Source organism: Cynocephalus volans, chromosome 8, assembly GCF_027409185.1.
Source record: "Cynocephalus volans isolate mCynVol1 chromosome 8, mCynVol1.pri, whole genome shotgun sequence".
Lineage (NCBI taxonomy): Eukaryota > Metazoa > Chordata > Mammalia > Dermoptera > Cynocephalidae > Cynocephalus > Cynocephalus volans.
Genome location: NC_084467.1, coordinates 52,679,210 through 52,706,597, shown reverse-complemented (window position 1 = coordinate 52,706,597; position 27,388 = coordinate 52,679,210). Strand labels below are relative to the sequence as shown.

The window sequence follows — 27,388 nt, the reverse complement described above, 5'->3', positions numbered from 1 at the left end:
AATGAAAACAGGACATCATTCTATTCTCCCTGTAAACAAAGGGCCTATATTTAATCAGATTATTTTAGTAGTAATTAAAACATTAGAAATCCTTGAAATTTATAAAAATTAATGCTAAATCTTTACTGAACTTGGGTGAGTAAAGTATAAAATATACGCAGAGTACAACTATTACTGGGTAAGTCATCTACTTAATTTTTCACACCTCTATGGTCTCTCCTTTCAATAATTCAGTGTTATATTCTCTCACCTACTTCTACCATCCCTCCTTAAACACTTGAAATATTATGTATAGCCTTCTTAAGACTGTTTCCGTTTGCCTTTTCATTTCATAGGAATATCACTATAGACACTAAATTCAAGGCTGTTAAAACTGCTTAACTTATAATGCGCACATACAAAAATCTAGGATACTCAACAGTTAAAATTGAATGTTAAATTCAAAATATTTCTTCACATACCATCCTAGAAAAATGACTTCTATTCAAAAGAGATACATATAACTTTGCATCAGTTTCATTCGTTTACACTGTGCTGATACAGCCATCAAGTATGTTAGGAAGTATGTCAGTTTTCAAATTATTTTACCCAAGTGTCCCATATGTTTAAAAGAAAAAATATATAACTATTCCTTATTCAAGATGAATCCTTACCACCAAAAATTATATAAATTCCATATTATTTTGGTGCATAATAATAATACTTTGCACCAAAGATGATTGAGAAAGCTAATCTATTATAATTTTTCATATATATGACTTTAGTTCAAACAGTTCTCTCAGTTTTGAGTGCAGGTCATGCACAGCATGGATTGATTGAACTGTGTCGCCCATATATATAATATATATAATATCTAAAGTTCGTATACTAGAAGTTTAATCCCCACTGTAATTGTTGAGGGTAGGAAATCCTATTATGGTAACTGAAACGTGAGGCCTTCAAGAGGTGATTAGATTATAAGACCATGTTATTGTGAATGGATTAATAATGATGGTCCTGGGTGTGGTTCTGTGGTAAAGGTGGTTAGTTTCTGCTCCACCATTTTCACACTGTGATACTCTGCTGTTACTGAAGTCACCACCAAAGAAAGCCTTGACCAGATATGTTCCCTGGATTATGCACTTCCAGCCTCTGAAATATAAGTGATAAATTCTGTTGTCTTCTTTTTTTTATTGGTTATGAATATTTATGGAATACAAAGCAAACTGTCACCACTTGTGCCTAAGATGTGATGGCCAGATCCATACTGGCAGCATGCCCACTACCACAAACTGTGATTATAACCTGTGTCCCCCACCTAATTATCCCAGACCTCCCTCACCATCCACCTTTCCTCACTCCACTTTGTATCTCTAGGTATACTCTCTCCCTCTCCAAGTGCAACACACCATTGTGGTCTTTCTTTTCTCCCTTCTTTTTCTCTTAGCTCCCACTTATGACTGAATATATATGGTATTTATCCCTCTGTGCTTTGCTTATCACTCAACGTAAGTTTCTCCAAGCTTGTCCATGTTATTGCAAATGTGAGAATTTCATTCTTTTTTATGGCAGAGTAGTATTCCATGGTGTACATATACCATATTTTCCTTATCCAATTGTCCATTGATGGACATTTAGGTTGGTTCCATATCTTGACTATTGTGAACAGAGCTTTGATGAACACGGGAGTGCAGGTATCCCTTCGACATGATGATTTCCATTCCTTTGGGTATATACCCAGAAGTGGGATTACTGGATCGTATGGAAGATCTATCTGTAATAGTTTGAGAAACCTCCATACTGTTTTCCACAGGGCTTGTACTAATTTACAGTCCCACCCAACAGTGTAGGGGCACTCCCTTCTCTCCACATCCTCGTCAGCATTTGTTATTCTCTGTCTTTTTGATTATAGTCAGTCTAACTGGGTGAGATATCTCAGTGTGGTTAATTTGCATTTCCCTGATGACTAGTGATGTTGAGTATTTTTTCATGTACCTGTTGGTTGGCCATTTGTATGTCTTCCTTTGAAAAATGTCTATTCAGTTCCTTTGCCCATTTTTTAATTGGGTTATTTGGTTTTTTACTGTGTAACTGCTTGAGTTCTTTGTATATTATGGATATTAAGCCCTTATTGGATGCATAGTTAGCAAAAATTTTCTCCCACTCTGTAGGTTGTGGTTCACTCTGTTGATTGTTTTCTCTGCTGTGCAGAAGCTTTTTAGTTTGATATAGTCCCATCTGTTTATTTCTTCTGTTGTTGCTTGTGCTTTGGGGCTCATGTTCATAAAGTCTGTGCCCAGAACTAGTTGCTGAAGTGTTTCCCCTATATTTAACCTTAGTAGTTCTACAGTTTCATGTCATACTTAAGTCTTTAATCAATTTTGAGTTGATGTTAGTATAGGTGAGAAGTGCATGTCTAGTTTCATACTTCTGCATATGGATATCTAATTTTCCCAGCACCACTTACTGAAGAGGCAGTCTTTTCCCCAATGTATGTTTTTGTTGCCTTTGTCAAATATCAGAGGGCTGTAAACCTGAGGGGTGATTTCTGGGTTCTCTCTATTCTGCACCACTGGCCCAAGTGTCTATTTTTATGCCAGTACCATGCTGTTTTGGTTACTGTAGCTTTGCAGTATAATTTGAAGTCATGTAGCATTATGCCTCTGGGTTTTTTGGGGTTTTTTTGCTCCAGGATTGCTTTGGCTATTCGGGGTCTTTTGTTGTTCCACATGAATGTTGAGATTGTTTTTTCCATTTCTGTGAAGAATGTCATTGGTATTTTGATGGGGACTCCATTGAATCTGTAGACTGCTTTGGGTAATACACATTTTCACAACGTTAATTCTTCCAATCCAAGAGCATGGAATGTCTTTCCATCTTTTTGTGTCTTCTTTAATTTCTTTCAATAGTAATTTGTAGTTCTCATCATAGCACTCCCCCATCTCCTTGTTTAAATTGATTCCTAGGTATTTTATTTTTGTGTGTGACTGTTGTAAATTGGCTTAAACCATTCACATTTAGGGTAGTTATTGACAGGTATTGTTTAATTCCTGTCATTTAATTGCTTTTTGTTTAGATGTTTTAAATATCTGTTGATCATTACTTCCCCTTTTATTTCTCTTCTTCAATGTTAGTTGGAAATCTGAGGTGGCATGATTTAGCTTCTTACTCTTTCTCACTGGCATTTTTTTTTTTTAATTTTTTTAAAAATTTTATTTTGTGGCTGATTATTGCTCCCCATCACCAAAACCTCCCTCCCTTCTCCCTCCCCTGGCATTTTTGTTTTAATGGCAGGTTTCGCTCTTTCTTGTGTATACGTGATAGTGATCATCATTATTCTGATTCCAGATGCAGGACTTCCTTGAGAATTTCTTGCAGGGCTGGTCATGTGGTGGTGAACTCCCACAGTTTTTGTTTGTCTGGAAATACACTATTTCTCCCTCATTTCTGAAGGAGAGCCTTGCTTGGTAAAGAATTCTTGGCTGGCGATTTTTTTCTTTTAGTGTTTTGAATATATCATTCCACTTTCTTCTGGTCTCAGCAGCTGCTGTGAATGTGGGCGCTTCCCTCCAGGCTTAGACTGGGCCCTGGTGCCACAAGGGTCTTGGATCACCTCAGCGGCTGCTGGGCTGTGGGCACTTCCCTCCAGGCCTTGGGCTGAGACCCAGCTGCTGGGCTATGTCAAATTTTGTTTTCTTGGAGTTCCGGTGAAGATGGCAGAATGGACAGTCCCCAGTGTCACTCTCTCCCACAAATCAACAAATTTACAACTATAAAAATGTAACATCCACCAAGCTGGGGCCACTGGAGCCCCAGTGAAGAGGAGGAGAGACCTATGGAACTCACGAAGGCAGGAGAAACCACGGTAAGAAAAAGAAAAAACTGCTCTCAGCGTTTCGGGCTGTGGCGCTTTAATGCTGGAGCACATGGAGCAGGAGCCAGCAGAAGACGCAGCTGTGCCCTTTAGATGAAGTTACTTGGAGGCAGAAGGGGAGAAGAGGACTTTGGTGGCCCCCAGGTCAGCAAGACCACTAGCAGGGTTCCCGTGGACACATGCAGGAGCAAGGAGCCAGAATGGCTGAAAAAGGGGAGCCATTCAGAGGCCGATGAGTCAACGCAAGGGACCGGCTCAGGGTCCATCCCATGGGAAGTGTTTGGAACATGGGCGGTGGGGGAGACGGGCCCACCTGGAGAAAACTGGGACACAGCAAGGACAGCCAATCTGCCCCCCAATCAGTGCAGGACCACTCAGAGGAGACTGGTTGGGAATGCAGAATTGCATGGGGTGCAGTTTGATGAAAAAACTCAGACCCAGATCAGATTTTCTACACAACCCAGGTACACCAAATATCTGGAGAGCCAGAAGTACCTATACGGTCAACCATTAAACCTGAGCTGCACAAAAAGCCTTCCCTAGGGAAACAGTAGCAAAGCAGCAATTTACTCAACCACACAGCTCAAGTACTGGTTCCCACAGGAAGTTCCCCCATGTTAGAAGTAAGCAAAGGACAAAAAATTAGTTCTGGCCCAGGCACACTAGAAATGCCTTGGGGCCCACTAGGGGACATGAGGCATGGAGCCAGAGGCAGGACCCCAGCCAACAACCACTCACATGACCAGCACCTTGGGGCCCCGCCCAGGAACCCAACAATTGGAGCCAGTACTGGACCCCACTCCCACATCCAGGAACACAATCAATGCCTCGGGGCCCACCCAGGGACCTGGGGCTAGCAGACAGGGACTGGACCCCGTTCCCACAGCCAGGTACACTATGACAGCACCTCAGGGCCCCACCCAGGTGCCTGAGGCATGGAGAAAGGGATCAGACCCCCCCTCCCACAACCGGGTACACGACGCCAGAGCCTTGGGGCCCGCCTGGGGACCCAGGGCACAGGGAGTGGGACCAGACCCCCACTCTTGCAACCAAGCTCACTGAGCCAGCACCTTGCGGCCTGCTGGGGTCTGGGGCATGGAGAAGGGGACTGGACACCCTCCCACAACCAGGCACACCTCGCCAGTGCCTTGGGGCCCACCCAGGCACCCAGGGCATAAAGAAAGGGACTGGACCCCCCCTCCCACAACCAGGCAAAGCGCACCAGTGCCTCAGGGCCTGCCCAGGGTCCTGGGGTATGGAGCCAGAGACCGGGCCCCCCCACCAACCAGGCACACCTTGACAGCACCTCAGGGCACACCTGGGGACCTGGGACAGGGAGAACGGGACTGGACCCTCTTAATGCAACCAGGTACATCTCGCCAGTGCCTTGGGGTCTGCCTGGGGTCCCAGAGTATGGAGCTGGACACCGGACCCCCCCTCCCACAGACAGGCACACCTTGCCAGTGCCTTGGGACCCACCTGGGGACTTGGGGCATGGAGAAGGGGACCAGATGCCCCTCCCAAAACCAGGCACACTGCGCCAGTGTCTTGGGGCCCACCCAGGGTCCAGGGGCATGGATCCGGGGACTGGACACCCCCCACATACAACCAGGAACACTGCACCAGTACCTTGGGGCCCACCCAGAGACCTGTGGCATGGAGAAGGGGACCAGATTCCCCTCCTGCAACCAGGCACACCTCACCAGCACCTTGGAGCCTGCTCCGTGACCCAGGGCATGGAGAAGGGGACTGGACCCTCCTCCCACAACCAGGCACACCTCACCAGCGCGTTGGGGCCTGCCCCAGGACCCAGGACATTGAGAAGGGCAAGGTTCACCATGTGCCCAGGGTCCCAGGGTATGGAGCTGAGGATCAGACCCCCCTCCTACAACCAGGCACACCTTGCCAGTGCCTCGGGGCCTGCCCGGGGTCTCAGGGTATGGAGAAGGGGACCGGAGCCCCCTCCCACAACCAGGCACACCTTGCCAGCACCTTGGGTCCTGCTGGGGGTTCCAGAGTATGGAGATGGGGACCAGACCCCCCCTTCTACAACCAGGCACACCTCACCAGCACCTTGGGTCCTGCCTGGGGTCCCAGGGTATGGAGCCAGGGATCGGACACTCCCCATAACCAGGCACACTGCCAGCACTAAGGAGCATGCCAAAATCATCTCCTCCACGTGGGTGGTCCATCACAGCCACCCTGATAGCCATGACTGCTGCAAAGGCGGCTAGATGCCACAACCACCACACAGATGGTCTGCCAGCCACAGGAGTGCATTGACAAAAGAGTCACCAACAGAGATAAAGAAAGGAGGAGGATGTCTCTCTACACAAAGCCCATTTCAGAGTGACAGAAGAAGCATCTGTTCTATGATTGTACTGGGGGACCTGATCATGCCTCTCAGCATTGGACAGATCATTTGGGCAGCAAATCAACAGAGTAACCATTATTCTTTCAGAAGGAGAGAAGAAATCTAGGGTACTTAAAGGGGGAAGGGGGGAGGGAAAAGGAGATGGGGAGGGATTGGATAAGGGGCATAAAGAATAATTACGATTTGTAACAAAATATACGCTAGTAATATTGATGTGATCAACATATCTCAACGTTGAACCCCAAAAATATGTATAATCAATTTTGATTCAATAAAAATAAAAAAAATTTTTGTTTTCTTATAAATCACCAAGTTCCAGGTATTTTGTTATAAGCAACAGAAATGGACTGACACAGAAAACTGGTACCAGAGAAGTGGTGTGTTGCTTATAACAAATACTTGAAAATGTTGAAGTGGCTTTGGAACTGGGTAATGGGTAAAGGCTGGAAGAATTTGAGCAGGCTAGAAAAAGCCTAGCTTCTGGTTGGAGTTTAGAAGAAAACCAGGGAATGTTTGGAACTTCTTAAAGACTGGTTAAATGGTGGTGAGCAAAATGCTGATATAAATATAGACAGTAAAGGCCATATTGGTGAGATCTCAGATGTAAATGAGAAGGAACTTACTGGAAATTGGGGCAAAGATCACCCTTGCTATGAACTGGCAAGGAATTTGGCTGCATTCTCTTCATGCTCAAAAGCTTTATGGAATATGGAACCTCAAGGTGCTGACCCAGGGTATTTGGCATTAGAAATTTCTAAGCAGTAAAGCATTAAGGTACCTGCCTGGCTACTTGTCACAGCCTATACTGAGTTATGGTAGAAAAGGCATGACATAAAGCCAGAGTGTGCAATTAAAAGGAAAGCAGAGCATAAAGATTAGGAAAATTTATAGCCTGGCCATGTGGTAGAAAAGCAGAAAGCATTTTCAGAAGAAAAATGCAACGGAGCTAAGATTAGTACAAAAGAAGGGGACTATCAAGAGAAAGGGGAAAAGGCTCTGAAAGCATTGCAGAAGCCTCTGGAACCAACCCTTCTATTAGAAGCCCAGAGGCCTAGGGAGACCAAATAGTATCAGAAAACAGGCCCGAGACACTCTCCACAGGCTTGCTTGCCAGGGCCACCTCAGGAAGCTGCTTCCAGCACCAGCACCTCAGCTGCTCTGGCTGCTCCAGCCATGGCTAAATTGGCACCAGGTGTGGCTGGACCAGCAGTTTCGGAAAAATGAAGTCGGAAGCCTTGGCAATGTCCACGTGGTGTTAAGTCTACAGGCTCACAAAATGCCAGAGCTGTGAAGGCTTGGGAGCCTCCACCCCAATTTCAAAGGATGTATGGAAAAGGCTGGGGACCCAGGGAAACCTCTGTCACAGGCATGGATTTGCCACATAGAGTTTTCACTAGAGCAATGCTGAGTGGAAATGTGGGGTCAGAGTTGCAGCAGAAAACCCCCATCAGTGCCATGCCTAGTGGAGCCATGAGAGTGGGACCACCATGGAGACCCCAGAATTGTGGAGCTACCAGGGTGCAAACCTAGCCTGGGAGAGCTGAAGTGTGACTTGAGACCAGGAAAGCCATAGGCACAGAGTTGCCCAAGGACTTGGGGACCAAACCCCCACACCAACATGCAGAGAATGTCAAACATGGAGTCAAGGTACATGATTCATCTGCTGTAAGATGTGATGCATGCCCTGCTAGGTTTTGGACTTATTTAGGACCTGTTACCCCTTTCTTTTGGCCTATTTCTCCCTTTTTGAATGGGAATATGTACCTTATGCTTGTCTCACCATTGTACCTTGGAAGTAGATAACTTGTTTTGATTTCACAGATGGGACTCTGAAACTTGCACTTTTCAGCACCGCACTCTCCCGAGTGAGCCACAGGCCGGCCCTGAAACTTGCACTTTTGAGCTGAAACAAGTTAAGACTTTGGGGATAGAATGAATGTATTTTAACCTGTGAGAAGGACATAAACTTTGGGGGCCAGGGACGCAATGCTGTGGATTAACTGAATTGTGTCCTCTGAAGTTCATATATTAGAAGCTTAATTCCCACTGTAACTGCTGAGGGTGGGAAATCCTACTATGGTAATTGAAAGGTGGGGTCTTGAAGAGGTGATTAGACTGTAGCACCACGCCATAGCAAATAGATCAATAACGGTGGTTGGGGGCATGATTCTGAGGGCCTTAAAAGGAGAGCACATGAGGAGGTTAATCTCTGCTCTGTCATTTTTGCAATATGATTCTTTGCCATCACTGAAGTCACCACCAAAGAAAGCCTTCATCAGATGTGTTCCCTGGACTATGTACTTTTAGCCTCTGAAACTGTGAGCAGTAAATTTCATTTTCTTATAAATTACCCAGTTCAGTGTATTTTGCTATTAGCAACAGAAATGGACTAACACAGATCACTGAAAGATGATCAGAGGCTGCTCCCAAAAAGCTGAACACAAGCCAAGCAACAAATAATCTTTTCAAATCTGACTCCTACCTTCCTGGGAGGGTTTTAGCAGCATTACTAGTTTTAAAGATATTTCTAGTCTGGCATTAATTTCTGTCAAGTGTAGTGCTAATGTTCAGATAACTGGCAGTAGCCTTTCCACAAATCTGTCATTGCAGCAGAAAATAAGAGGACGCTGGGTTGCTGGAAGCATCCCATCTGCAGCAGGGTGAGCCTTGATTCAACCATCCCTGGGAACCACTCTTAAGCCTATAACATACTAAGCACTTAGCCATTAGGCCACATATATCTCCCTGCCTCTTAATTATTTACAAAGAAACCACCACATGGTAGAGACCCACACGCACTTCAGGGAGCTAGCCCTACTAGAAAAGTAAATGTCATCTCCCAAGACTTTATGTCTGCTGAAGGGATCCAGAGAACAGCAAGTTCAGCAGCAGATGAAAGGTTTTTCCTTACAAGAACTTCAAGTCAACCTCTACACAAGCAGGCACAGGGAAGTACCCATCACTGGTCACACCACATCCACAGTGCTAACTGGTGCCACAAGCTAAGAAAGTTCTAAAACCACCTTAATGGTAAGTAACTTAAACTAAAAAGAAAAGCAAGCTGATACAATCAAAGCAGGAATTCTACCCATACATGAGTATTAGCTTGTGATTCACTGCAACAAATTAGAAAGTCACTTTTCAGGTTTTTATCTTGGAGTAACTTTAAATATTTATTTAGCTCATTATTTATTCATTTGAATTTTCTCCAATTATTATAGCAGTGCCTGGTAGTCCTCCTCACTACTCTCTATTGCTAAAGGGATTGGTCACATTTCCCATTATCAACTCCTTCCTATCTAGGGGGATTTATGGCTGCTGTAAATAGCTGTTCTGGGCTGAGACTTGGCACAGTGTTCTAACCCCAAAGCATATTTGTGTTTCTGGTTTTAAACTCTTAGGAGTACATTAAACACACACACACAAACACACACACACACACACACACACTTTGAGTTCAGGAGTTTATTTGGCTAACTTTACAGAGATTTTTTTATTTCTATAGTCGGTTAGTCGGAAGAAGAAAATTTTTATTTTAGATTTCAGGATTTCTTGAGGTCCTTCAAACTAAAACCCTTTTAGGTGCTACCAAGTCTCAAATATCTGGAATTTTTTTTTTTTAGAAAATGCACACAGACACATACACACTTCCAGAGTACAGAATATCATACAAGTGCTGTTCCACTACATTACCACATTCAATCCTCAGCCCAGCCCATAAAGCTTGTTAAAATGATGTTTTGGTAGTAATAATATTGCCAATATTTGACAGTGAGATAATGCTTCATAGTTCACATGGATGATATTTCACTAAGTCCTCACAAACATATAATAAAGTAGGCATTTATTGATGAAGAAACTGATTCTCAAAAAAGTTAAGTGACATGCCAAAGGACACATGGCTGAGCTATGGCAAATTCAGAACCCAAAGCAACTCTTCTGACTTTCAAACCTGTGCTTCTTTATCCCAAGTTCTTTCACTAGAAATCCATATATAAGAATTCAAAAAATCTTCATGCTACCTTATCATATCACATTTTATCACAAGGTGGTAGGCCCATGGGATTCTAATCTCGGCTAAAGCACAGAAGATTTAGTTGATGGCTGGAATCACCTATGCTTGCTCTACTCCAACATTTCTTTAGTACCTACCACATACTCACAGTGATTTATACTTAATGCCAATGAATTTTACATTTAAAAATGGTTAAAATGGTAAACGTTACGGATATTTTACCACCAAAAAAAAAAAAAAAAAAACTAAATTAGTTTTACTCATACCTCTACAACTCCCAAACAAATATATCTCATTTCTCAATACTCAATAACCACATATTATAACAATGGTCTCCAATCTACATATTATCATGGGTGATATCCATAAAGCTGTGCCCGGTGCCCTGCCAATCACAAGAGGAAGACATACTCTCAGCACCAAAAAAGAAAACATAAGTCATCCAGTAAAACTAAGGGCATTAATCTGCGAAAAGCATCCCAATACCATTCCCTCGAATAGCCCTAAAAAGAAGCAATTTACTACATCTTAAAACAGGACACCAACACCCTGCCCTCCCATGCTTATAACAGAATTTGATAACTAGTCATAGCACTTTTCTCCAAGCTCAAAATTCAACCCAGAATTCTTCTCAACATACTCTTTGAGGTGGTTAGATACTCGCACTCAACATGAAACCTACAAGGATACTTCAAAAAGTCTGTGGAAAAAACAGAATCTAAAGATAATACAAATCTTTCCATGAACTTTTTGAAGTACATGGAATTATACTTCACTATCCTTGTATTCGCTATCCTTGTCTTTTGAATTTGAGCAAACAAATTTTAGAAAAGTCTCTAAAATGAGAGCCCATAAAATTCTAATCTTGGCTGAGGCTACTAAGTTAATTCTATTAAATCCAATCTAGGGCTTCTTATGGCTTCTAATTCTTGGGAGAACCCTCTTCTGTGCAGTCTTCTTGTTTGACCATTCCCTACATCTCTTTTAGGGGCTTAGGAGGTAGAGTGACGTATTTGAAAATAGCAATGAAATGGTAGTTAGGAAACACTAACTAAAGTTATCTTTCTACAATGAATTCAGTGTGTAAAGTTGGGAAAGTTAGTGCCTTATTTTCTTATCTGTAAAATTAGGACTTTCAGTTTGTTTTGTTTGTTTGTTTGTGTTCTATGGAACTTTTCAATCTAACAAAACCTCTCAAGAAAGTCCTTTCAAAGCAGAGGTGCTCTAGAACTGCTGTGAATGAAAAGAAGCTGGAGAGTCCAAGCAAGCCCACTAAAGCTGACGGTCTGAGGGAAAAGTCCCAAGGAGTTGAAAACCAGTCAACTATGCATACACTCCAATCCTTACTAGAAATAGTCAACAAAACCTGCGTATAAATCGTGCTACATGTTTCAACAAGAGTCAGGGATCAGATCCTTTTAAAAAAAAAATTTGCTAAAAAAAATACCAATTATGCTATCAAACTTCTTTCTCAGTCATTTAAATAAACACTCAAAAGGGTATCTCAGGAACTCCAAAAGATGGGAAAAATGAACTGAAAGCATAATATCTACTTCCTTTATCCTCCAATAAACTTGGTATTTTTGATTCTAAATGGCTCACATTACATTAGCATTGGTGACACTGTAACTCAGTGGATTTCTGATGAGAACACATTTTCACAGAATTTAAAAATTCCTGCCTTATGTCCTTCTTCCCCCATAAATTTTACCTCAAGAAGCTCATCCTCTGGCTGTAGGAGGTTCAGTGTATCAACAGGACCACCAGGAACAACTGAAGAGATATAATGGTGCCCATCAAAGGAATCCACTTCCACACCAAGTCTTAAAGTGTGAATAGGCAGCAACTGTAGCAAAACACAGAGCAATGATATCAGAAACAACCAGGACACATCCAGCTATTAAACCCCCATCAAGTATTACTATAACACGAGAACCCCACCTCTTGAATCAGATCATCAACATCCTCAAAAGAGGACAATAATGAGGAAACTAGCCTCAAGCAAAACTGCAAAGTTGTTGATCTTCTCATTCTCCCTCCTCTTTTCCTTTTGGATTCCCTGAGAATGGAGAGACAGCTGCACAAAGTCCTGCCTTCGATTCTAAGCTCTAGGCACCCCACGTTTCCTATAGCTCCCAGTTGTATGCTGTGTTTCACTTTTCTCCAGAACATCCTAACTTGTCTTTATTACCTTATTAACTCCCACTCACACTTCTATACCAACGAAGTGTCGCTTCCAGGAAGCTGTGAGCTGTGCTTCCCCGAGGGGTTTAAGATCACCCTGTGCACATCTTTACAATAACTCATAACATACTGTGTTTAGAATTCCTTTTTTTTGTTTTTACTGTCCCCCTCACTTTGCCCCCTACTTGAAGGCACAGTCTGTATCTTTAATCTCTATAACCTCAGGCTCTGGAACAGTACCAGGCCCTAAACATGGGCTCCTTAAATGTTATTTAAATTAATCTGTGGAAGATGGCACCTCGCTCAAGACATCTTTTTCCATCTAGTCAACTTAAGTGAGAACATTTCCAATTTGGGGGAAGGCAGTCATTATCCACTCTAGGATTGATTCTTTTGGTTTATAAGAATTCATGAATATAAGGGCCAAGATACGAGTCAAAGGTTGAGAAACTAGCCAATGTCAGAGTAAACAGCATCCGAGTTGCATTCATTTTTGTTGGCTACAGAGATCAAGGGTATTCACCAAACTCCAATCCCCTGACTTTCAAAGATGGAGCTAATGATTTCCAACTGTGGCTGTATAAATTCAAATGTGTAAATGGTACTAACTATGATTTATATTTCCTATATCGATAGTCTGTTTACTTAAAAACACCAGGGCCACCTCTAACTATACTTTATAAGGAGAAAATCCTACACAGAGTGGCAATTCATCCACAATGTGGCTCTTTCCCTCAATTTTCCTATTCCCCATTATCCCCTATCCCTGAGCTTGTCATCTCCCCCCAGTCATCTGCTCTGAGTCCCCACAGTTCCACAGGCCTTGCTTCAGACACCATCTGGGACTCATTTCCGTCGCACTACAGACACGCGGACAAATGTGAAGTGGCAACTAGTCCAGCTGACTAAGAACTCAATGATTTAAAATAGGCATGAGAGACTTCTGGCCCTGGGATAATTTTCTGAAAATTAAGTGCTCTTTACCACTAAGCACTTTAGGATCTACAATCACCTCTGGCAATAAGATGTTCTTGTACTCTCTATGGATTAAGATTAAAATTGTTTTTATTCCTGTTCACTCTCTGATTTTTTCATTTCTCATTGCTGCCACCTCATTGGTCTAGTCATTGTACCACATCATGTATATCAAGATATAAGGAGACATTAGTGTTATTTTCTTTAGTAGTATATGTAATGGAGGGTAGCAAAAACTCTCAGAGAAATGTTTTGTAAGAACAGTCTACCCACCCATCCCTGCCACTGTCTTCTTTCCTTTGTTTAGGAGCCAAACAATACAGGGCAGAGAGTTGTCAGTGGATCCAGCCACAGGTCATCTCCAGTGGGTGCTGAAGCTGGCTTGTTGCACTGACTTGTGAGAGCAAATTGTTTAATTTTCAGAAATTTTGCAAGCCAGTTGTTAAACAGCCATTATCAAAAATTAAATTATATAAAGTACAATTAAATAATATTAAAAATAAATGTAATAAGTACTCAAACTCCATCACTTCCTAATTATCTTTCATTACACTTTACTAATATCTATGCTCTTGAAGTGATTTATATCTATAATATCCACATGGGGGAATACTCTCTAAGAACTCAGAGAATACGAAAGAGTGGACAACTGAAAGAGACAGATGAATTAGACGATTCGTTTATTAGCTAGATGCAGCTGGAACAGGTAATTAAACATTGCTTCCTGACTCACTGATCACTGATGTCATTTTGGTGGCTTAAAATCTATGGGGTAGGAGTATTTACACCACAGATAATGGTATAAGCTACAAATTGGGTCTGTTTTTTTTTTTTTCTGAGAGCTAGACATTTACTAGCATACCAGTCATCTAAAATCTAGTATGGACATGACAACCAGTGTATATTTACAGGGTGTAAACTATGTGCAAGGCATTGAACTATGAACTGAAAATATAGAGTGAAGAAAAGAAACAGTCTATGTCCTCATAGAACTAACATCTAGTGTGGCAGAGACAATAAACAAGCAAGGAAGTAGACACAAGCAAACAGATAATAATCAAACAACAAGCAGCAGCATTCATTATCATGATCCTGATATGATAAAGAAAGGATACAAAGAAATGCATCAAAGGAAAACGTGTGTTTGAAAAACAAACAAGTAATTACAAATCATGATGAAGTGCTACAAATAACTAATCAGGGTCATGATGTAAGAGCTCAAGTGGGTGGAGGCCATTCTGGAAATCTGATCAGAGCTGGCTTCTCGGAGAAAGGGACATTTAAGGTGAGAGTTGAATGCTAAGAGTCAGCCATACAAAAGGCCTGCTAGAGGATATCTTATGGGAGGTGAGTGAAAAGGATAATTGCTAAATATGTGGTATGAGCAAATGAGTAGATGGTGGCAACAATTTCTATACAGAAATAGTGCCTAAATTAAAACAAAGACACTGTTATACACAGAGAGATCTTTTCTATTTATATATCACACCTCCATCAAAGATAATAGGGTTAAGGAGGAAACTGGTTCCAATCTCCCCTTCCACTCTCCCCTCTAACCCTGACCTATTCACATGAATGACCCCATTCCCACCTCCGTAGAACAGCTGAAGTCAGGAATGGGCTAGAGCACTGAAGATCAGCAGAGGCTCATCCCTTGTCCTCTAGGACAGGCCCATACCCTTTCTAGGCTATTCCCCCAGATATCTGTAACCACCACACGCTCCCCAGAAAACTTAAACTGTGAACAAAATACACATGCTTTACTTTCAATCATGCTGAACAAATAAACCAGAAATGATGTTTACAAAATCTGTCAATCTGAAGGAGGTCTACCTAATATTAGTTCTGAATCTAAATCTGAATACAGCTGGGTTTCTGAGACTTCATGTTACATTGCTGCAGGCTTCTCCGCAGGAGTAGGCCTGTTTAATTACCTGTCCCACCTGCACTTAGCAACTAAACAGATCAACCAATTTCATCTGTCTCTTTCAGTTGTCCACCCCTTAGGTATTCTGAGTTCTTAGGCAGAGAGCAGAAAGTGCCAGAATGACAGGAGGGGGTGCAGCAGATGATTGATGCCTTCACATATGCCGTGTGTCATGCTTTCTTACGCTTATTCAATGCACTTTGTGAGGGGTCCTATTTAAACCAACAAAGTTAATGTGCAGTAGGGTTTTCATGCTCCTGATATGACAAGTGAAGGATACAAGGAAATGCATCCCAGGGAAGTGTGACCATTGTGTGATTTACTGTCAGTGCTAAAATGATGAAGATCAAAAGAGATCAAACCACAGCCCATTCATTTCGCTAAAAGCTCTACTATTAGGATACTAAAATGAGACATCAAAATGCTCAAGTGGGAATATATATGATATGGCTTCATATCATATGGGAGAAAAAACTTCTGGAAAGAAATGCTCCAAGAAGTGACAGTGGGATGGGGGAAGAGGTGTCCAAAAAAGTTGAACTCAAAATAAAACAGAAAGAACTTCATGATTGGTTGTTGTCTCTCCCTCACACACACATACAAAGTGAAAGCATTAAATAGCCACTTAGGCTTAAAGATTAGGAAGTTACTAAATTTCCCATAAATAAAAAACAAACTGTCCAAAACCGAGGCTATGAGTTTTAAAGTAATGACCACAAGCATAATGGCCTCCAAAGTTAGTTGTGTTCACTTAGGGGTCAGGCAAAACAACCAATCAATCCATTAGAGCTTCATTTATATTTGTTTTTCTCATCCCTTGAAAATTTTAATTCTGAATATTCAAGAAATATATAATATGTACTCTGTTGTACAGTAGTATATTCAAAGTTCTGTTCAATAACTTAACTTCAAGCATCAGTTGCCATCTATCATTTTAGATATCATTTATGTTACCTGCCTGACCCATGTGATATTTGAGTTTTTGACACCTGACCTAACTCTTTGTACTTGACTCTTTCCCTACCTGTGTTCGTGGTAATTCCTCCACCTGGAATATTCATTGTACTCACTTGTCCAAGTCCATTCTTCAGAGATCCAGTCAAGAGCTTCCGGTCAAGATGGTGGAATAGACAGTCCCCTGTGTCACTCTCTCCCACAAGTCAACCAATTTACAACTATAAAAAAGCGACAGCCAAGCTGGGGCCACTGAGCTCAGGGGAAGAAGAGGAGAGACCTATGGAGTGCATGAAGGTGAGAGAAGCCACAACGAGAGAAAGAAAAAACAACTCCGATCATTTCGTGCCCTGGCCTCTTTAAGGGTGGAGCATGAAGCAGGAGCCAGCAAAAGCCACAGCTGTGCCCTCCGGATGAAGTCGCAAGGGAGTAGAGGGCTTTGGTGGCCCCCAGGCCAGCAAGACCACTAATAGGGTTCCCGTGGACCCACACAGGAGCAAGGAGCCACAACAACTGAAAAAAAGGAGCCACTCAGAGGCCGATGAGTCACTGTAAGGGACGGGTGCACAGCCCGTCCCATATGAAGTTTGCAGCATGGGCAGTGGGCGAGACGGGCCCAACAGGGGAACACTGGGGCACAGCAAGGACAGCTGACCAGCACCCCTATCAGTGCAGAGACTGGTCAGGAATACAGAATTGCATGGGGTACACTTTGATGAAAAGACTCAGGCACAGACCAGAGTTTCTACACAACCTAGGTGCACCGAGTCTCTAGAGAGCAGAAAGTACCTGTAAAGTCAACCATTAAAACCTGAGCTGCACAAAAAGCCTTCCCTAGGGAATCAGCAGCAAAGCAGCAATTTAGCTAAGCAACACAACTCAAGTACTGGTCCCCAGAGGAGGCTCCCCTATTTTAGAAGTAACAAAGGACAAAAAATTAGTTCTGGTCCAGGCACATCACCAGCACCTTGGGGCCCACCTGGGGTCCTGAGGTATGGAGCCAGGGAACAGACCCCCTCTCACAACCAGGCACACTGCCAGCACCAAGGAGCATGCCAAAAATATCACCTGCATGTGGGTGGCCCACCACAGCAACCATGGCTGCCATGAAAGTGGCTAGACGCCACAACCACCACACAGATGGTCTGCCAGCTACTGGAGTACACTGACACAAGGAGAGTCACAAGCAGAGGTAAAGAAAAGAGGATGTCTCTCTCCACAAAGTCTATTCGTGACAGAAGGAGCATCTGCTCTATGATAATATTGGGGGACCTGATCACACCTCTCAGCATTGGACAGATCATCTAGGCAAAAAATCAACAGAGTAACCATTACTCTTTCAGAGGGAGAGAAGAAATCTAGGGCAATTAGAGAGGGGAGAGGGGAGGGAGAGGGGGATAGGGAGAAATTGGACAAGAGGCATAAAGAATAAGTACAATTTGTAACAATATATATGCTAGTAATACTGATTTGATCAACATACATCAACGTTGAACCCCCAAAACATGTATAATCAATTATAATTCAATAAAAATTTAAAATAAATAACCAAACAAAAAAAATCCATTCTTCAGAGTACAGTCAAGTGCCATCCTCCCAATAAACCCCCTTCATCTGTCATGAAGAATATCTCCTTCCTTGAACACATATTAGGCATTTTAGCAATACCCGAACAATAATTCTCAATGGAGTGGGGCAAGGAAAATATCAAAATTTGGGGACGTCACCCCAAACCCACATAAATCAAAATATCAGGAGGAACAAAACAAGGCATGTGTATTTTGAAGAAGCTCCTTCAATGTTTCCACTATGCCACTCTCCCTAGAAGGTAACCACTGCTGCTACAGTTATTTGGTTCTGTGTCTTATGTTCTCCACTCAAAAAGAGAGAAGCAAAAGTATAAAAGTCCATGCTTGAGAACTGGTAACAGTGGTTACCCCTGGAGAAAAGAGCAAGGGGACTGGGATGTAAGAGAAACGTATTTTTCACAGTATGTACTTCTATACCTTCTGAATTTGATGTCTTGCCCATCTATTATCTATTAAAAATTTAAAAGAAAAGAAAGGATAGAGCAGGCTTAAAAGCCAAATAACCCTTGATTTATTTCCTAATTCTGCCACTTACTTGTAAGTTACTAGTAACTTGGGCAAGTTACTTTACCTGCCTGACAGTCAATTTTCCCATATTAAAAATGGGAAAGAGGAAATGCTTGTGGACCAATAAGGTTATTGTGAAAAATAAAGAAAATGTATTGAAAATAAAGAACTAGCCCTGGTAACCCATGGTAACACCCACCACAACTCCTGGAGAACCCAGTACATCCCACTGCCTTAAGAATTATATTTGCTTATTACAGAGTGGGGGAGGGGGGACCACATTTTAATGTTCTCTGGCTCGGGAAATATAATTCAGGAGGGAAATAAAGTGAAATCTGTCAATCTGTTTTGTCAAAACCAGAGAACAGAACCTAGGTTTTTGTTTCCCATACCAGGGACATTACTGATACTCAATTTGTATTACAATTAATGGCCAGCAGAAAGGTCAATAGAACGAGCTTAATGCTTCTCCCTCATAGAGCTGTGATTATCTTAATAGTAAACACTTGCCAAGAAAGCCATCCCTAAAAGTGCAAGTCTCCCCAGATGCGGGAACTGTTCTTGTGTCATGATTAACAGCTTCCTAGAAGCAGTGCAGCTAATGCTTAAGCCACTGTAAGTAGCTTCCACCTCCCTCTTCCCCACAACTCCATCCACCTCAGAAGAAAGCCTTATCTATTAACATTAGCCCATATGGAGATGCTTCTTGAATCATCCCGTCAAGAGTGGTGGTTTTGGGGTGGTAAATCCCTTCAGCAGTGGTGGCCATGGAGTGGCAACCATCTAAAGACAGCTAGACCCTTACAAACACCAGCTATAGCCATGAAACATGATTTTCTTAGTCAGAAAGCTGATGGGACAGAGGAAAAACCTACAGCCTTGACATCAGATCATGACACAGCCCCACCTAAAACCTTTCACTGGTGTTACCCGGAACTGAGGATAAAGCCCATGAATGTCATCATGGCTCTCCAGCCCTGTAGCACCTGGCCTTCCCCACCAGCCTCATTTAACAACATTCTGCTCTTCACTTAGTTTGACCCAGACACTCTGAAACAAGCAACTTCCAGTCCTCCCACATGCCAGTCCTTTCCCACACACACAACAGGGCTGCTGAACCTGCTGGTCACCTGTTCCCCCAGCTCACTGCACTGTTAGACATCCAGCCTGAGCTCAGAGAGGTTTCCTTGGCTCCCTCTTCAGAGTGACCTCCCCCAGTTATGCTCTACTCACCCTGTTGATTCATTTGCAGCACTCCCTACAATCTACAACTATATTATCAAGTTATTTTTTACTCTATTATCATGCCCCGACCCAAGCCCAGGATCTAAGCACTACGAAAGCAAGGACTGTTTCTGTTTTGCTTTCCACAGATGGTAGCACAAGGTCTGGCAAAGAAGAGGAGCTCAGTAAATATTTCAGGAATGATTAAAAGCACTCTAAGCTGCAACCTGCCTCTATTACTATCTAGCTGTGCAATTTGAGGCGAGTCATTCAACTCATGTGGCCTTTAATAGCTTCATCTGTAAAATGGGTTTTGATTGGCTAATAAAAGTCCATTTTATGTACAGTAGGGAGAGATGAGGTGCTACTGAATTAACACCTAATCGTCCAATTATAAGGGGATTTAAAAAATTACAGCTTATCGAAATGAAACAATACTCTGTGGACATTTATAAAAAAATCTGTAGAAAAATATTAAAATGTGTGATAATGTTACGTGGAAAAACAATACATCCCTTCTCTCTCACACACACACTACACAAAAGGATGGGTATACTGACTACAAATATATAAACATATGGCAACAACTAAATATGAAAAGAGAAAAATGCAATTATGGATGACTTTTTCTTTCAGTGCAAGAATAAAAAAAACAAAAAAAACTTCTTGCCACAATATAATTTCAATTAAATAATTAAATGTTTCTAAATAGCATATTAAAAGAAAAGGGCCTTTGAAAGGTCAGAGTCTAAAAGTACTAGAAGCATACAACTGGGAAACAAAACCACCATTTATTAGATATTTTGTATATGTTGGCACTGAGCTATATTAATTAAAGAATATATTAAATGTATTTGTATTTAATCTTCTACAACATAGGTTTTAAGGTTCATATTAGGTAGAAGAAAAGTTAGGATGGTTATTTCACCTCTTAAAGTTTTTCCTCAAATGTCACCTTCTTAGTGATACCCTTCCCTGACCAACCTATCTAAAATTGCAAACACACCTCTTCTCCTGAATGCCCTTATCCATCTTCCCTGACTTAATATTCTTCATGGCACATATCATCTATACTATTTAACTGACATGCTTATTTCTGGTCTCTAAAATATAAGTTCTAAAACAAAATATAAATTCTACAGGGCAAAGGATTTTTTTTCCCTGTTTTGTTCTCTTCTAGACCCCCAGCACCCATTTAGGACCTGACACAGAGTAGATATTAATAAATATTTGGTGAATGAATGAATGAATAAATGAACAGCTGAATGTACTGGTAAGTTTCATATAAAGGTGGTTCTGAAAGTCTGTTCAACCTAAAGCCTTCCACCCTTTTACACCGAAGTTACTGAGTACAAATATACAAAGCGTCTTCAAAAAGTTCATGGAAAGGGCCGGCCCCAGGGCTCACTCAGGAGAGTGTGCCGCTGGTAGTGCTGAGGCCGCGGGTTCGGATCCTATATAGGGATGGCCAGTGTGCTCACTGGCTGAGCGTGGTGCCTAGGGTTGCGATCCCCTTACCGATCCAAAAAAAAAAAAAGTTCATGGAAAGATGGAAAGTTCGTATTATCTTTTAATTCTATTTTTTCCACAAACTTTTTGAAGTACCCCTCACATACTGCATAGAGATTTAACAGGAAAGAACATAAAATTAGTAAGACTGGTGGCAGAGAACTAGGGAGTGAGGGTGAGAGAGAACATATGCTTGGAGAAGGAGAATCACATTCTTTAAAAATGTACACAAAATGTGCTTATTATCCTTTGTTGCTGGCTTTTACTTACTATAAAATATGATGATACAGAGTCTTATGGCTTTGAATGTGGGAGGACAGACAACTACAGCTGAACTGCCTGATAAGCTGAGCCTGATCCAGGGCAGGTTTTCCTCCCAAGGACATCTCCTGAATTCTAAAGCTATATGGCGTAGGAGGACACACACACACACACACACACACACACACACACACACACACACACACACCACACACACACACACACACACACACACACCACACACACACACACACACACACACACACACACAGAGTGTCTTTATTAGTAAACAGGGTAAGACCTATTTGGACAGAGATAACATCATCATCTGAAGCCTTTTATAGCTGTCATACATAACATCAGACATTCAATCAAATTATAGCACGATGAGAGATACAATCAAATAAACAATAGCAAGAGAAAATATCACACAACAGATCCAAAGTTAATACAGACATTGAAATTAATTATTTTAAGTCCTTATAAGCTATGGTTAGTATGCTCAAGAAATAGAGAAAAAGATGGCAAGTATAGACTTTTTTTTTAACATGAAAAATTTCACCTGAGAATTATAAAATAAACAATAAAATGGGAAATTCCAGAATAAAAAAATATAATAGCTAAAATTAAGCACTCAATAGATGGGCTTTAGCAGTAGATCAGGCACAGAAAATTTAGAAAACTGGAAGACAGTTAAATAGAATATATCCAATATCTAAGAGTTTAGTGAAAAATAAACAATTTTAAGGAAAAGCATTATTGATTTGTATGATAACAATAATAATAACAGCCTACTATGTGCTTGCAACTATTCTAGGCACATTATATTCATATTTAATTTCATGAGGTAGGTACTAATCTATTAGTAAACTTTTTTTTACATACAATAAAACTGAGACATATAATTTAGATAATTTTCCAAGATCACACAGCTTTCCAAGATCACACAGGTAGTTTGGTTCCAGAGTCCATGTAATCAGTACACTGCTCTGCAGTAACTAATAAGAGTTAAAGTTTGATTAGGTATTTATATTTCTTACTCTCATTTTGAATTAAATCCCTCTCAGCATATTTAGATAGAATTAGTCATTAGTGACTATGCTATAATAATATAAAAATGACTGTAAATAATTCAAAATTAACTACAAGCTGTGCAATGTTGCTTTCACAATGCACATCTGAGGAAAGCTTAGTTAGCTGGCCAAAAAGGTAAGTCTCAGCAATGATGTGACTCAAAATTCAAGTAAGTTTAGAAGAAAAGAAATATTCTCCAGTGTCAGCCTTGAAAACTCAAACCTATAAAATAATGGCACATATAGCATAAAATTATGGGAGAAAAATATTCATCACAAATAATAGGAAGGAGATGGTAGAAATACCTAAAGAGAGTTAACTTATTTTTATTTATTTATTTATTTATTTATATTTTATTTTCTATTTTGTGAGAGTTAACTTATGAAACCCCCATGAGACACAGAAAACATTTGGAATACTACATGTGACGGCGTAGTTTAAGGTGGGCTTAGCTCTTACACCCCATGTGGGATTACAATATGACTTTTGAAACTATTCTGGCAAAAATACTTTTCCTTTCTTATCATCTGTTGAGAAAACCACCAAGAAGGCTTCTCTAAGTTTCAATTGCCCTGGCCTTTGATTATCTAGAATAGGAATTATAAAATTAATTTGTACTGAGAAGACATTAAAAATGTCCAGAAAAACTATAAAAGTTACCTTCTGGCATTTTGCCATTAAAAATAAAGTTTACCCAAAATGTTTAGAGTTCAAGAACAACCATTGCCTATACTTAGAAGATAAACCAGTTTTCTGTCCTTGAACATCTGGATCTGAAGACTTTTTTAAAGTCTATGTTCCTGGTCTTGATTTTTACCAAACATTTTTAAAGGGACTTCTTACGATACCGAAAATCTAATGCACTCTGCACAACATTGCTCTGCGTACTACCTCTAAGGTGGCCTAAGGAGTCAAACCAGAATTTTTGGCTTCTGGAACTGACATAAGGCATCCCACACCATTACCAGGCATATCTAACCATCATCTTTCATAATAGAACCATCACATTTCCAGAAAACAACTAGGACTAAATTCTGGAAACTTGAGGTTATACCACTAATTTAGTTTCTTCGGCAAGAATTTAGGCAAAGTTCATCAAACAATAAAAAACTGGTAACATTTCTTAAAATAATGCTTACCTTTGAATACTTTTGCAACTCGGCATCATCTGCAATCTGTGTGTCCAAAGTAGCAACCTAAATTTACAAGAAAAGTATTTCCAATATTTGTAAAAGCATAACTTTATTTCTTCCTAGGTTTTCTGAAAATATTTGCAAAACCTATATATTTATAACTCCATCTGACCTACATTATAGTCTTTTTCCTGTATTGCTGAAATCCATAAGTATAACATATAATGTAATTTCAGAGTATTTTTGCTTTTTTGTTGTTGTTCTTCGCATCAATCTTTTTTCTAAATTGTCCACAAGTTGAACATAGTATTTTTAAAATTCCATGATTCCTAAGATTTTAATATAATCCTTCACTATACTGAATCCATAAAATTTTACTCTTTTGAAAAACCAAGAGTATGGCCATTTTTACTTTCAAATTCAGGCCTTAAAACAAAATTTGAAAGTTCAGTAAAGTCAGACAAATTTGGAAAACTGAAGCATCTGACTTTCCACAACAAGCTCAAACCATTTCCCCAGGAGAAATAGCTGGCATAGACACAAACAGAAAGACCTTGTCCCTGCTGGGAAGTTCATGGAAAACTTAAAGCTTTTAATCCTGGCCTAAAACTAATGTTCTGAGCTTCAATAGTGGACATCCACAGAAGTGAATTCCTTGCAAGCAAAAGTACTCTACTGATGATTTGCATCTGTAAGTTGTTAATAAAATATGGTGCATCTGGAAGGAGGGGATAAGTTAAACCCCTAAAAGTACCACATTTCAGATGAGAAGATCCTGAAAGAAAGTGAAATAGGAAACATTGGAGTACATGCATTCATTCATTCATCCATCTTGCTTGGCTTCTCCTTTCTGCCCCTCATTCCTCAGAAAACAAGCTACAAATTTTAATGAATAAGCTGTGACTTTAAATTGCTTACTCCATGGGGCTGGCCCACTGGCTCAGTTGATTAGAGCGGGGTGTTGTAACACCAAGGTCAAGGGTTTGGATCCCCACACAGGCCAGCCGCCAAAAATAAACAAACAAACAAAAAAAACAAATTCCAACTCCAAATTCTGTCTCCTCTTTCTAGGCCCTCTGGTATGACCTCACCATGTGATAAATGAAATTTGAAAGAGTGGTTATAAGGAGGATAAAATCTTAATAAAAAAAAGAGCCCATCACAAAACTAGCCATTTGTAAATGTCAGTATACCAAATTACTTTGAATATCGAACCAGTAGGGACAATAGAAAACATCATTTGCTAGGTGATATCCTAATGACAGTATTCAAAATCTATGAAGTAGAGAAGCAGCAGTTCTTAAGAACTGACATACAAGCACAAAATTAGCAAGAAGAGAAAAAATGAAATTTTTGAGTCATCTTAATGACATTGGAAATTTTCTAACAATACATAATGGCTGAATAACCTAAACCAAGATGAGAAAAAAAAATCCCCAACCAGCCATCAAGTACTAATGATAAACATATGTAAGAAAATGTGAATGACAATAGAAATTTAAAAGAATATTTTATTACTAACGCATTTGGTGAACACTGTAGAGGCTTTTCTAAGCACAGCTTTCTGCTTTCATGTGGATTCATATGGGGAAATGTAATCAATCCCTTATTCAAGGGATCTAATAACAGGTGAAAGGAAGTCTAATGGATCACTGGCACTATAAACTTATACCTAACCTAAATTACTTCCTGTTCTTCCAAATACATTTGATAATCATTCTTTCATTTTTCTCATAAAACTGTAAGATTCTTTTTGAAACATAGGACTAATATCCACAGCCCTTTCAGTGTACAATAAAACAAACAGATCATAAAAGCAATCATAAAGACGCCAGCAATTTTAAGCAGCTGATATAGGTTATAAATTTAAAGGCAAGCCCTCTCTCTAACATTTTTCTGCCTATTGTTGACTTAAATGGTTTGAACATGAACTGAGTGTCTGATAATTGTAACTGAAGTTTGTGTGCAGTCCTTAATTGTTCTTATAGTTTAAAATGCTAAAAAAATAAAAATAAATAAATAAATAAATAGATTGATTGATCCAATAGGGAAGAAAGGCAAGAAGGAAAAAATAAAGGCAGGCTTGCTATTCTTTGACTTTCCCATTTCTTTAAATTGTAGTGCTAGGAGCTTGACATGAAATGAGACCTGAGTGTTTTTTATTAGAGAATTTTAACATACCATTACTTCATAATCAGGGCCCAATAGGTTTTCCCATCTGGATTTCAGCTCATTTTCTGGAGAGTCTGGGACTCTTTCTGGATATTAAAAAAAAAAAAAAAAAAAAAAAAAAGAATGTTGAAGCTACTGTGAGCCTACTAAATTCTTTAATAACAGCACAGTTTCAGTAAGTAAAGAGGAAATGAATAAAAAGGAAAATGCATTAACTCAGGTCTACTAGGTAAAGTAAATCAGAGGTGACTTATAAGACTAATGTAAAATGTAAAGACCAGCTGTGACCAAATTATGAAGGGGCTTTTGTTGTTAAGGAATATTTTCAAGGGAAGAGGAAACGATGAGTTATAACTGCAATTTGAATTCTATACAGTTTATATGTAAACATCCTATAGTTTACAAGTAAAATGCATCTGACTTTGCTTTGTAATATATTAGGGCATACAAGGATCTAATTTAAATGTTAATCACTTCAAAGTAGTACCATTCCACCTACCCACTGGAAAACTAAAAACTTATCAAGATATCTTTACTGTCAACAAGGCATATCAACACAATACAATCAGACTTCACATGGGGGATATAAAGGCTTCTGGTTTAACTCAACCTGAGTTGCAAGAGCTTTAATATAACAGAACCTTTGGTTTTACAATAGTCTTTTGTTGCTACTTGGTTATTAGGATATTTATATTTTTATGACTTTCTTACTTGAGTGTAATATTGCCTTTGCTGCATAGTTGAGATAATATTAAAGAGCTAAGACAGATTTTAAGTGTCTTGCCTGTCTTCCATATGATCTTAGCAGAAGCTCAGTGCACAGTCCATAGTCTGCATAATGTCTAATCAGTAAAAGTCAAAGTACTAAAACTACAATTTCAACTTACTTCCACAGTAGCAGAAAATGAATGTATTTCTACCTTTTTTCTTTAAGCTAAAGAAAAACTTTCTCAATTTTGTCATCAGACAAGTCACAGAACACTTATCACAACTAATGTAACCATCTGCCTAAAATCAAAACTAACTTGCAATATCAGCTCTTTTAGTCTTCAGCACAGATAGCTCATCTTGGATGCGTTTAATGCTTAATTGTATAACACAAATCATTAAGTAAAACAGGCTAACCTCAGAAATCAGAGACTAAGACTAATGAACACTAAAGAATTTAAATTACTAGATTTACAAAAGAATATCCATGAAATAACTATATTAACTGATATGCTAGATTACAGTTAGGGGATAACTAACCAAAGATCCTGTTAAAAACACTCATTTGGGCTCTGCACCTTTGTGCCTATTCCTATTAACATTTCCTTAGGAAATTACATTAAGAGTTCTAATATCTTGCCTGTTAAATTTCTTCCAGGCAGCAGTTTCTTATCATGTAAAGGAATCTGAACAAAATTTGCAATGTGTTGGTTGAACTCTATGCTTAAAAACATGGTAGTCATACACATGTATAAAATGATGTTGACATTTCACTGACAATTCTTTTGACTATATTTTTAACTTTCAGTTGTACAATGAAAACACAGACACTCATGAGTTTTAAAGCACAGCACAAAAGCCTAAGTGCCAGAGGAAAGAGATTAATTTACTTGTAGCAGCTCAATTAGTCCTAGACTACCCAGAACGAT

The 27,388-nt window shown here is 40.1% G+C and overlaps 1 protein-coding gene across 4 annotated transcripts in view; it reads right to left on the bottom strand.

The window, feature by feature from the left end:
• PATJ (PATJ crumbs cell polarity complex component) overlaps window positions 1-27,388 on the bottom strand; it is a 369,539-nt gene that overhangs the window by 270,902 nt on the left and 71,249 nt on the right. For all 4 annotated transcript variants that reach the window (XM_063103640.1, XM_063103641.1, XM_063103642.1 and 1 more), the window contains exons 13-15: window positions 25,761-25,837; window positions 23,586-23,642; window positions 11,954-12,088 (exon numbers count right to left, since the gene is read on the bottom strand). In XM_063103640.1, the coding sequence (XP_062959710.1) occupies window positions 11,954-12,088; window positions 23,586-23,642; window positions 25,761-25,837 (269 nt within the window). The remainder of the gene's footprint in view (window positions 1-11,953; window positions 12,089-23,585; window positions 23,643-25,760; window positions 25,838-27,388) is intronic.